General features: G+C 41.9%; 1 protein-coding gene across 2 annotated transcripts in view; it reads right to left on the minus strand.

The window, feature by feature from the left end:
• The window catches only part of ARG2 (arginase 2), a 34,292-nt gene that overhangs the window by 4,597 nt on the left and 17,090 nt on the right, over positions 1 to 12,605 (minus strand). For both annotated transcript variants that reach the window (XM_076003925.1, XM_012781121.3), the window contains 4 exons: positions 6,394 to 6,571; positions 1,283 to 1,442; positions 410 to 504; positions 125 to 229 (listed from right to left, as the gene is read on the minus strand). In XM_076003925.1, coding sequence (XP_075860040.1) covers positions 125 to 229; positions 410 to 504; positions 1,283 to 1,442; positions 6,394 to 6,571 — 538 coding nt within the window. The remainder of the gene's footprint in view (positions 1 to 124; positions 230 to 409; positions 505 to 1,282; positions 1,443 to 6,393; positions 6,572 to 12,605) is intronic.

The raw sequence follows: 12,605 nt of genomic DNA on the forward strand, positions 1-12,605 counted from the left end.
TGGTGCTAGCAGGAAGGAAAGGTGAAAAGAAAAATTTTAAAAAGAGGCTAAAGTATGCTGCCCTATGGGAGTTTGCCCTATTCCCTATGGGACCTGGAAATAGACATCCATTGTCATTACTTACTTGCCAATCAGCAGATCAAATGTCTGTTCCATGACCTTCTGGATACCAAGTCGATCAATGTCTCTCATGGAAAAATATTGGATATCATAGTTCTTTAAAATAAAACTGTGGTGAGATATAAAGGAAGGAGTCCTTAGTTTAAAAATCATTTTTAACAAATGTCTATTTAGGAGAGTTTTGCATTTAAATGACCTACAACAGTTTAAGTCAAGCATCAACCTTTCAGATGGAACATAATTGGCCAAGGCAGATCCAAAATTTAACCCTAATATATCATCAACTTACTGCTCAGGAGGGTCCACATCTCTTAGACCAATATACACAATACTTGGGGAAGAGATACAAGGTTTGATCCAGGAAAATCCTGGGAGTTGTGGTACCTATGAAGAGGAATAGACAGGATTAATCAAGAATTCTTGGTCTCACCAAGATAATCCAAGGTATAGAGTCTGCTCCCAAGGTATAGAGTCTGCTTTCTTCTGCTACCCCACAGGATATGTTTAAAGCAATACAAGACACACTTGATCTGGAAAAGAGCCCTCATACAAGTGGAAATGTTTCAGAAGGGCAGCTGAAGAACACAGTACAGCTTTCTCAAGAACAAACTCTTCTTCTAAGGCTGCTTGGTTTCTCATTAACACACCTAGTAGCAGGAATGCCACTGATTAGCCTTTTTCCATCCCTTCACACATCACTGAATTGTTTACAGTTGGTGCTTCAAGCATAACCCAGTTGCCACCTCAAGTTGCCAACAGCAAAACATGAATTCTGCCTAATGAATAATCTTTGTGCTGTCCTGGTTTAACTTGGTTCCTGAGGGGAGGGATATACAGATTCTAGTCTATGCCTAATATGGACTTTTGTGTCCTCAGAACAGCTCAGGAAAATACTACCCAGGGGTAATCATGGTTTTACTTGTCTTCTAGACCAATGTGTCAGAGTGTGGTGTGTGGCCTGCAAGCCTTTAACCAAGAGCAGGGACCATGTCCTGGTCATCTTTATATGCCTTTATAGTATCTAACAGACTGCCTGGCCCATAATAGTGTTTGATGAACAAATTAAGGCCACACTTAACCCATTTTTCACTGAAATCTTACTTAACTTTCAAAGCCCTGGGATAACCCTATAAGCCATCCGCTTTCATTTCAGACCACTGACCTTGTCCTGTAGTTCTCTGAGGAGAAATGAAACTGGCTGTCCATGGAGATTTCCTGATGAAGTAGTAAGGGGTGTATTGATATCTGCATGGGCATCAACCCAGATGACACAAAGGTCTGGGCAGTGTCGGGCATGGCCACTAATGGTACCGATTGCCAGGCTGCAAAGAATAGATACAATTTTCAAGACCCTCTGCTTGGCAAACATCACCAATAACAAATGTCCTCAGCCAACACAGTTTACACTCTGTTCTCAGTGCAAAGTTAGGGCATAGACTGAGGCTGGGTTTGGGTGACATAAGAGTCTGGAGTTGTAGTTCCCAAAGATTAACCTTGAGTGAGGGATAAATATAAAGCTCTAAAGATTCAAGGCTGGCTATCTCAGCAGTGTGACAGATGTCATTTGCTGCCCCTGAAGCCATGTAATTTGATCCAATAGCCTTGGTGCAGAAAATTACCTTAAATATTTGGTTTTTGAGTGAAATCCAGTTAAATGATGTGGTCAATTTGGAACAAGTCAAAAAAATTTTGCTAATATCACTTAATAGAGACCTGAGAGATCTAAGTCTAACTTCCAAAGAATCAGTTATATTAACTTTTTTTTTTTTTTTTTTTTTGAGACAGAGTCTCGCTTTCTTGCCCAGGCTAGAGTGAGTGCCGTGGCGTCATCCTAGCTCACAGCAACCTCAAACTCCTGGGCTCAAGCGATCCTCCTGCCTCAGCCTCCCAAGTAGCTGGGACTACAGGCACGAGCCACCATGCCCGGCTGATTTTTATATTATATATATTAGTTGGCCAATTAATTTCTTTCTATTTTTATGGTAGAGACGGGTCTCGCTCAGGCTGGTTTTGAACTCCTGACCTTGAGCAATCCACCCGCCTCGGCCTCCCAGAGTGCTAGGATTACAGGCGTGAGCCACCGCGCCCGGCCTATATTAACTTTTTAAGGATAAAAATTACAAAGCATTACAATTTTTTAGAAAGCTTGTAATTGATACTTCTAAAAAACTGGGGGAAAAGGCTGTTAAAGACATAAAGTAACAGGGCACCCCAATTAAAGAACTCATTTAGACCACTGAATAAAACAGAGGTTTATTTGCATGTTGCCTTACATACATTAGCAAGGCATTCAATTTTTTTTTTTTTTTTTGAGACAGAGTCTTACTCTGTTGCCCGGGATAGAATGCCATGGCATCAGCCTAGCTCACAGCAACCTCCAACTCCTGGGCTCAGGCGATCCTCCTGCCTCAGCCTCCTGAGTAGCTGGGACTACAGGCATGCGCCACCACACCCAGCTAATTTTTTCTATATATTTTTAGTTGGGACAATCAATTTCTTTCTATTTTAAGTAGAGATGGGGTCTCGCTCTTGCTCAGGCTGGTTTCGAACTCCTGACCTCGAGTGATCCACCCACCTCGGCCTCCCAGAGTGCTAGGATTACAGGCGTGAGCCACCACACCCAGCCATTCAAATATTCTTAAGTGTTTTTCTGTTTTTTCCTTTCCTTATCCTAGGGTTCTGCTTACGTTAGCCAACTGTCCTATCTCAACTCTAGGGAGATAGCTGATGAGATTGTGGTTGGAAAGCTGCCCAGCTTCCCAGTAACCAAGGACTTTGTTACAGATGGCAAATGCAGCTTAAGCATCTTAAGAACTAACTGCAGCCGTCCTTCTTGGTCAATACAGCATGAGACAGCATTCTAGGCTCCCTGTCCCACATTGGGCCCCTCTGAGGGAGAGCATGGTCTAGTCAAACTGCAAAGGCAGTGGATTAAGTCAGAATACCAAAGTTTTTTGGTTTTCTTTTTTTTTTTTGAGACAGAGTCTCACTTTGTTGAGGTTGCTGTGAGCTAGGCTGATGACACGGTACTCACTCTGGCCTAGGCAACAAAGTTAGACTCTGTCTCAAAAGAAAAAAAAAACCACTACAATATGTTCCGTCCCTTCTCCTACACTTTCTTTTTTTCTTTTTTCTCCCCGAGACAGAGTCTTGCTTTGTTGCCCAGGCTAGAGTGAGTGCTGTGGTGTCAGCCTAGCTCACAGCAACCTCAAACTCCTGGGCTCAAGCAATCCTACTGCCTCAGCTTCCTGAGTAGCTGGGACTACAGGCATGCGCCACCATGCCTGGCTAATTTTTTCTATATATATATTTTAGTTGGCCAATTAATTTCTTTCTACTTACAGTAGAGATGGGGTCTTACTATTGCTCAGACTGGTTTCGAACTCCTGACCTCAAGCAGTCCTCCCACCTCAGCCTCCCAGAGTGCTAGGGTTAAAGGCATAAGCCACCGCACCCGGCCAGAATACCAAAGTTTTAGTCCAGGAAGAGCTGTGTGCCTGGAGACAGGTCATCTAACTTCTGTAGACTTCAATTTCCTTGTCTATAAGATAGGGATAATATTTTTGGCCTGTTTAAATCAGAATTGGTTTAATTAAGGTGATAATTGTACTACATAAAAGGAGCAGTAACCTAAAAATGCCTCTTCATTTAAAATGTTCAACAGCTGTTCAAGGTATATACTTCAAGGTATATACTTATCCCATCATCTCTAGAATCTTCCAGATTGCCTAGGTTTTAACATTTAATAGGAAATAGGTTAGTGGTAACATGGCTGTAATATAGATAACTATAGGCAAAAGAAAAGCCAAAGACTTGACCAGGTGCAATGGCTCACGCCTGTAATCCTAGCACTCTGGGAGGCCACGGCGGGAGGATCATTTGAGCTCACAAGTTCAGGACCAGCCTGACCAAGAGCGAGACCCCATCTCTACCAAAAATGGAAAAAATTAGCCGGGCATGGTGGTGCATGCTTGTAGTCCCAGCTATTAGAAAGATCACTTGAGCCCAGGAGTTTGAGGTGCTGTGAGCTAGGCTGATGCCAGGGCACTCTAGCCAGGGCAACAGAGTGAGATTCTGTCTCAAAAAAGAAAACAAAAGCCAAATACTATGATAACCACATTGATAGGTAGTCTCCAAGAGTGAGACCTACCAGGGGAAAAACTAAATAACCACAATTCCACAGACAGCACTGAGCTAAGGAGGCAGGAGACCCATCGTCTAGTTGATTTAATTGAATGATGTAGTCATCTCAATAGAGAACTTGGGTCTGACCACTTTCTTGTTCTACCTGAATTTTATTCCTAATGAGGAATCTACCTGTCTGCAGATATAACAAAGATTTAACTTTGGTGATTTGAAAAGTTTAAGTTTAGTGATCTGAAAAACTCTGAGCACCTCAGGGAAAATAATTGTTATATAAGTCACATTTGATTTGACTCTCAGCTCTGCTACTTCCTGGTTCCAGACCTTGGGTAAGTTTTCTTTCTTCCCCACCCCCCCAAAGTGAGGTCAAGCTATATTGCCCAGGCTAGCCTCAAATTCCTGGGCTCAAGTGATCCTCCTACCTCAGCCTGCCAAGTAGCTGGGACTAGAGGCACGTGCCACCACACCCAGCTTGAATAAGTTTTCTAACCTCTGTCCCTCAGTGCTTCCAGCAATAAATTAAATAAAACCATATCTACCTCATAGCATTGTTAGGAGGATTAACTGAGAATTATGTATGGTGTACTTAATACTCCTAGTACTTCAATACCTTTTTTCTTTCTACCAAAAACCTTTATTACTTGGCTCAAATCACACTCCCCTGTGAAAGCTGACCTACTCTAGCCCAGACTCATAATCTCTTCCTCCTTTGAAATTCTGTAGAATTTTTTTTTTTTTTTTTTTTTTGAGACAGAGTCTCACTGTCATCCCAGGTAGAGTGCAATGGTGTGACCATAGCTCACTGCAACCTCCAAATCCTGGGCTCAAGCAATCATCCTGCCTCAGCCTCCTGAGTAGCTGGGACTGCAGGCATGTGCCAACACAACTGGCTAAATTTTTTTCTATATATGGTGGAGATGGGGGTCTCACTCTTGCTCAGGCTGGTCTCAAACTCCTGACCTCAAGTGATTCTCTTGCCTCAGCCTCCCAGAATGCTAGGATTATAACTGTGAGCCACTGTACCCAAACAGATTCAATATTTTTAAAAATTTTTTTATTCCATGTGTATTTATTTATTTCCTACAATCCCTAGCATTGCTAAACAAACATCAGAACAGTACTCAACAAAGTACATGCTGATTCACTAAGAGGCAAAGGATCAGTCAGGCCTTGTGTGGTGGCTCACGACTGTAATCCCAACACTTTGGGAGGCCAAGGTGAGAGGACTGCTTGAGGTCAGGAGTTTGAGACCAGCCTGGGCAATATAGCATGACCCTGTCTCTACAAAAAATTTTTAAAATTTAGCCAGGTGTGGTGGTGCACACCTGTAGTCCCAGCTACTAGGAGGCTGAAGTGGGGAGGATCACTTGAGCCCAGGAGTTCAAAGCTATAGTGAGTTATGATCATACCACTGCACTCCAGCAGCCTGGGTGGACAGAGCAAGACCCTATTTCCCCCCCCAAAAAAACAAAAGACTGATTGCATTAGTATGCCACCTAGGGTTCATATTGTGGAGGTAAAAAATGTACCGGTATTCACACAAAAAGGGAGGATCTCTAACAAATCTACTGGAGAAATGCTAACAAAAATGACCAAATTCAGCCTATCAATGGCTCTTTCCAATTCTTCAAAGTCATAAGATAGTGTCTTAAGAAAACTTCCCAGGAGATAAGCATGAAACACAGTGCCTAAAATTCTTGCTTAGTCTAACTTTGAACTTGCTGTGTCTGAATGTACACACCCTCTTACTATACAATGTGTGGCACAAAAATAAATAAATTACATGGTACCTTTGGCAGCTCATGATCTTAGACATTAAAATACCATTATGGGGGAGGGGGGAGGGTATATACATACATAATGAGGTAGATGTGCACCATCTGGGGGACTGTCATGCTGGAGACTCAGACTTGGGGGGGGAGGTGGGGAAAAGGCATTTATTGAAACCTTAAAATCTGTACCCCCATAATATGCCGAAATAAAAAAATAAATAAAATACCATTATATATATCATACCTTAAAAATTCTGTAGGGTATTTTTCTCCAGGTAAGGAAACTGAGAAAGAAGCTCAGTGATTAGCCCAAAGCACCATATAATCCAGCCCCTCACCACCCCATCTCCCAGCTTACCTGTGGTCTCCTCCCACTGTGACACAGTTGTAGCCACCTGACACTGCTCTACTAACTACCTCAGCCAGTTCCTGGTTGGCAAGGCCCACTGAGCGTGGATTCACTATCAGGTTGTTGTAGAGATCATCTTTGGGCACTGGAGTAAAACTCAAATCTCCAAAGTCTTTTAGGTGGCAGCCTGGGAACAAATGAAGGATGACATGATGAATTTTATATGCTATTCCAACTCTTACTTGCCTGGGTCACAAATAACAACTTGTGATAATGTATACATCATAAACATTTTATCACAGTAAAATTCCAAAGTTCACATGATTGTGGCAGGATTATCTCAGTCTTCTCATCAATCCTGTATGGTTGATCCTATTATGAACACCATTTAGCAAAAGCAGCTGGGCTTTGGAAACTGAAACCCAGAGATGTTGAATGCCTTAACCTAACAATCACAAAATTAGTAGCAATTAGACCTGAGATATCCTGGAGTTATAGATTGGAAATAAAATACCAAGGTGAATGAATAGAATTTAAAGAAAAGTATTATTGATTTAGGACAAAAATACACATAGAAATTCTCATGTTATAAACTTTTTAGTAAATACAGAGTCAATCTGAAGCATCCTAAAAGAGAAATACTGATTATTTACAAGGTCCCAGGCACTGTTCTAACTGCTTAACATAAATCCTTATTTTAAGACTCAGAACAATTCTGTGAGGCAACTAAAATAGGCCTATCCTGTAGATGAGGAAACTGAAGCAAACAGAAGTAACCTAGCCAAGGTAACATGGTTGCTCAGTGCCAGAATCAGGATATAAATCTAGGCCATGTGGCTCCAATGTTTATACAGGTTGACTACCCCTTATCTGAAATGCTTGGGACCAGAAGTGTTTGGGATTTTTTTGGATTTTAGAATATTTGAATATAATGAAATATCTTAGGGCTAGAACCCAAGTTTAAACACAAAATTTACTTGTTTCATATACACCTTATACCCATACCCTAAAGGTAATTTTACACGATTTTTTTTTTTTTTTTTTTTGAGATAGAGTCTTACTCTGTTGCCTGGGCTAGAGTGCCATGGCATCAGCCTAGCTCACAGCAACCCCAAACTCCTGGGCTCAAGAGATCCTCCTACCTCAGCCTCCCGAGTAGCTGAGACTACAGGCATGTGCCACCATGCCTGGCTAATTTTTTCTATACATTTTTAGTTGTCCAGCTAGTTTTCTATTTTTAGTAGAAACAAGGTCTCGCTCTTGCTTAGGCTGGTCTTGAACTCCTGACCTCAAGTGATCCTCCTGCCTCAGCCTCCCAGAGTGCTAGGATTTACAGGCATGAGCAACTACACGCAGCCTAATTTTACACAATTTTAAAAATAATTTTGTGCATCAAAGTTTGCATATACTGAACCATCAGAAAGCAAAGGTGTCAGAGCCAGGTGTGATAGCTCATGCCTATAAACCCACCACTTTGGGAGTGGAAGTTCAGGAGTTTTCAAGACTAGACTTGCAACATAGTGAGACCCCATCTCTACAAAAAATTTCAAAAAGTTAGCTGGGTATGGTGGTGTGCACCAGAAATCCCAACTACTCAAGGCCAAGGCAGGTGGATCACTTAAGCCCAGGAGTTAAGAGGTTCCAGTGAGCTATAATGATGCTACCACACTCCAGCCTAGGTGACAGAGCAAGACCCTGTCTCCAAAAGAAAAGAAAAGAAGTGGGGCTAGGTGTGGTGGCTCACGCCTATAATCCTAGCACTCTGGGAGGCTGAGGTGGGCGGATCGCTCAAGGTCAGGAGTTCGAAACCAGCCTGAGCAAGCGTGAGACCCCGTCTCTACTAAAAATAGAAAGAAATTAATTGACCAACTAAAAATACATATACAAAAAAAAATTAGCCAGGCATGGTGGCACATGCCTGTAGTCCCAGCTACTCGGGAGGCTGAGGCAGTAGGATCACTTGAGCCCAGGAGTTTGAGGTTGCTGTGAGCTACGTTGATCCCACGGCACTCTAGTCTGGGAAACAGAGTGGGACTCTGACTCAAAGAAAAGAAAAAAGAAGTGAAGCAAAGGTGTCACTATCTCAGCCACCCTTGTGGACAATCTATGGTTGTTTGGCATCATCATCATTCCTGGCTCTGAATTTATATGCTACTGAGAAGCAATCATTTTCTTATACTTATTCATACCATAGTACTTAACAGGAAAAAATATGACGTACCATTAATACAGAGAAAAAATAATGTGTTCAAATAACTTGTGATGTCATGTTGGTACTCAAAAAGAACATTTTGGATTTCCAGATTGGGGTGCTTAAGCTGTATTCTTTACTATGCAGTTTGTTTCCCAGAAGAATCCCTACTGATTCTAACATTTTAAGAACTAGCAATATATTCTGACAGCTTCAAATATTTGTCCACTCATGTTGGATGCTACATTTAGGGTGAGGACTAAATAATCCAACTCTATCAAAAAGGGATCTGAACTATCAGAGTGCAAATGTTATCATAGATTGTATTCTTGTAGCCCTGATTCTCAAACTGGATTCTAGGTATTGAGGGTGGGGGAGATAGTCAAGAGGACAGAAATAGAAATAGTATATCTTATTATTTGCAGAAATTGGTGTTAAAGATTTGGATTGAGACCAGCACAGACTCATCATGAATTTAAACTATATAGTTTTGAGCTTTACCTCTTGAACCCAAACTCAATCCAAAGCCAAACTTTTGAGGGAATGTAAAAATCTGACAAGCAATGACCATAACATAAACCCGTAAGGCCAACAATGGCCTGGAACATAAGGCAAACCAAGGGATTGCAGAAAACCTTATCCTATTGTTAATGAAAGGTAAGAGACACCTGCAGCAAGAATTCTGTATCTTTCAGTCACTGCATTTTAAGAAATAATCACATAAAAGGCCCCAAGCCAGAGAAGATCCAAACTAAATAAAAAGGGGGGGATGAGAAAAATATGACAGCGGGCCAAAGACATTGTGAACCAAGAGAAAAATGACCAAATAAAACAACTATAAAAATTTTTTTATAAAGACAAAAAGCCATGAGTAAAGTCATTATGGACTTCACCAAATCTCAAAATATGGGAAGGACACTTTAAACTTTAGACTTAGCAATAAAGTCTTAATTAACCTTCAAATAGATATCTTATCTCTGTTGCCAACACAATCATCCAGTGGACAGATCTTGAACGGTGTGTCTATTCTTGGGTGTCTCTATTTCAACATCCATGTTTATCTCTGTATCCTCCTCAAACCACATCATTAGGTTCTTACTAGATGTAAGACATCAGGATATGCCTGGTGTTTTATAATATTGGCCTATGATTTTAAATTTATAATCTAAAATAATGTTAATATTAACTAATTTTTTAGAAATATTTGCCAGGCACTTTAATTAATTAAAACTCACATGACCACTAAGAAATACAGGGGACTTAAGATGCTCAATCCAGTAGACAAAATAAGTCACAGAACTTGGGGAACACTCAAGTCCAATCATGGACAGGATGTAAATTCAGATATGTGTGACAGAAAATAGTACTCTGCTCACTTGTATTATCAGGAAAAAGCTGCACAAAGCCTAAAAAGCCCACAGAGGATTGGATTTGGCAGTCTTATAGCAACGCTCTCCAGGAAGACAAACTGAATTTCATAAAGGGATTTTAGTCATTAGATGAGTAACTCTGCTCTGGGGTGGTTCACCAGATGAATTCACAATCTGCAGAGTGGATTCTCCTAAATCATCCAACTCCATTTACTTTTTCTTTTTTAGCCTGGCCCAGTGCGTGGAGCATGCACACATGCGCTGACACCAGGTCAACTCCATTTACTCTGATTTCTTCTTACCAAACAGTCTTCCGGTTATTCACTTGGTTTTCCAGATTCCTTCATACCAGCAAGGGCTTCCAGACCAGTGGATGCTGGAAAGACTATTGCTCAACATAATCGTGCATGGGCATTTTGGTTAATTCAGTGTAGTTAACATGAGTCTCTCTGGGTCTGGAAGCCTGATGAGTCCCACACACAGCAAGCCTTGTGTTTCTGGATCCACAAAGGGGATCCAGGGCAGACCTGGATGCTGAGGGCAGACCCCCTGAAGGGTTTAATATCTTGAGAGGTCCTGAGTAGACTACCCTCCTGCTCCCAATTCTGCTCTTTAATTTGTACAATTTTAAGTGCCAGGTAAGGACTAGGGACAATGAATGCTAACGATGCGATCCCCAACTTCCCAGCCTCTAACCAGTAGCAGTCCATGGCCTGTTAGGAAACAGGCCTCACATCACCTCCTGAGCGCCACAACCTCCCTGACCCATGACACACCCCCCATCTCCAGTCTGTGGAAAAACTGTCTTCCCTGAAACCAGTCTCTGGTGCCAAAAAGGTTGGGGACTGCTGTGCTAATAGGACCAGAGGAAGTTCACTGAGGACCCAGGAGGAACTACAAGTAAAGTTTATACCAGCACTGTTTTGCTACTTTTTTCTGCCTTCTTCATTTACTGGCAAATAGAAATTCTTTGTAAAATTGAATGAGGAAGTGTATAATGGTGGAAGTCACCATCCCACTCCCCAGGCTTGACTACAGTATCCTTGTAGACCTTTATGCATAAATACAATACATAATATTCTTTTTTTTTTTTTTTTTTTTTTTTGAGACAGAGTCTCACTTTGTTGCCCAGGCTAGAGTGAGTGCCGTGGCGTCAGCCTAGCTCACAGCAACCTCAAACTCCTGGGCTCAAGCAATCCTTCTGTCTCAGTCTCCCGAGTAGCTGGGACTACAGGCATGCACCACCATGCCCGGCTAATTTTTTTTTTTTTTGTATATATATATTTTTAGTTGGTCAATTAATTTCTATTTTTGGTAGAAACAGGGTCTCGCTCAGGCTGGTTTCGAACTCCTGACCTTGAGCAATCCGCCCGCCTCAGCCTCCCAGAGTGCTAGGATTACAGGCGTGAGCCACCGCGCCCGGCTCATAATATTCTTTTAAGTAGGGTTATTAAAGTTAACTACTCTAGCAATCCCCCCCCCCCAAATAATGGCTCAAACAGTTTATTTCTTGTCTCTTTAACATCCAGGGGGGGTATTCCAAGTCAGCAGGAGGCTTTCCTCCATGTAGTGATTCAGGGACCTGGCTTGTAGTTCTGCCATACCTAGGACTTCGTCATCTGTATGGCTAAGGCTAGGCTCCCCAGGTTCAAGGCAGTGGGAGAAAGCATTGAGAAGGCACACCTCCTCTTTTAACACATTAACTGCCATGTAAGTTGTATTTAACTCACCCTAGTTTTGAGCCTGGGGCCTCATGAAGCATATGTAACTCACACATCTCTTCACGGGTGCTGCGAGAACTATTTGTCAAGTTGCATATAACTCACACACAGAAAACAGTAAAAGGCCAGGCGCGGTGGCCCACACCTGTAATCCTAGCATTCTGGGAGGCCGAGGCTGGAGGATCGCCTGAGCTCAGGAGTTCGAGGCCAGCCTGAGCAAGAGTGAGTCTCTGTCTCTAGCAAAAAGAAGTTAAGAAAAACCAGCTGGGCATTGCAACCTGCACCTATTGTCCCAGCTACCTGGGAGGCTAAAGCAGACAGATACTTGAGCCCAGGAGTTATAGATTGCAGCAAGCTACAGTGAAGCCACTGCACTCTACCCAGGGCAACAGAGTAAGACTCTTTCTCAACAAAAACAAACAAGGCAACTGAACACCCCTCCTCACAACTTCCCACCCCTTCATAAAAAAATAAATAATAATATAAATAAATGAAAACAGAAAATAAAAAATAACAAGTTTTTCATTAAATTAGTTTTATTTTGAAAGTTTTTACTCTATTTTTGTAATAAAACACTGTGGTCCCAAGGAAAATTTTTTTCTAGTGTGGCAGTCAATGTGTTAAGGGCCCTGTCCTGGAAGTGGCACATCACTCCTGCTCAGGTGGCACTGGCCAGCAAATGCAGGTCTAGATCATGTCCAGAAGAAGAAGAGAATGGATTTGGGTGGATAGCTAGCAATCTCTGCCACAATGAGTACTCTTTTATTCTACCGCTATAACCTTTAAGTTATAGGAACTCAAAGTACTAAAGCTTATGGGCTGGTCCAAGTACAGTGGCATTTACAACTAATTGATCACAGACAGTTACAGATTCCACTCCCACTGCTCCACTTCACGAGTAAAAATAAAATTTTAAACAAGAAAAAGAAAAGTAGCGAA

The sequence above is a fragment of the Microcebus murinus genome, chromosome 6 (genome assembly GCF_040939455.1).
Source record: "Microcebus murinus isolate Inina chromosome 6, M.murinus_Inina_mat1.0, whole genome shotgun sequence".
NCBI classification, from domain to species: Eukaryota; Metazoa; Chordata; class Mammalia; order Primates; family Cheirogaleidae; genus Microcebus; species Microcebus murinus.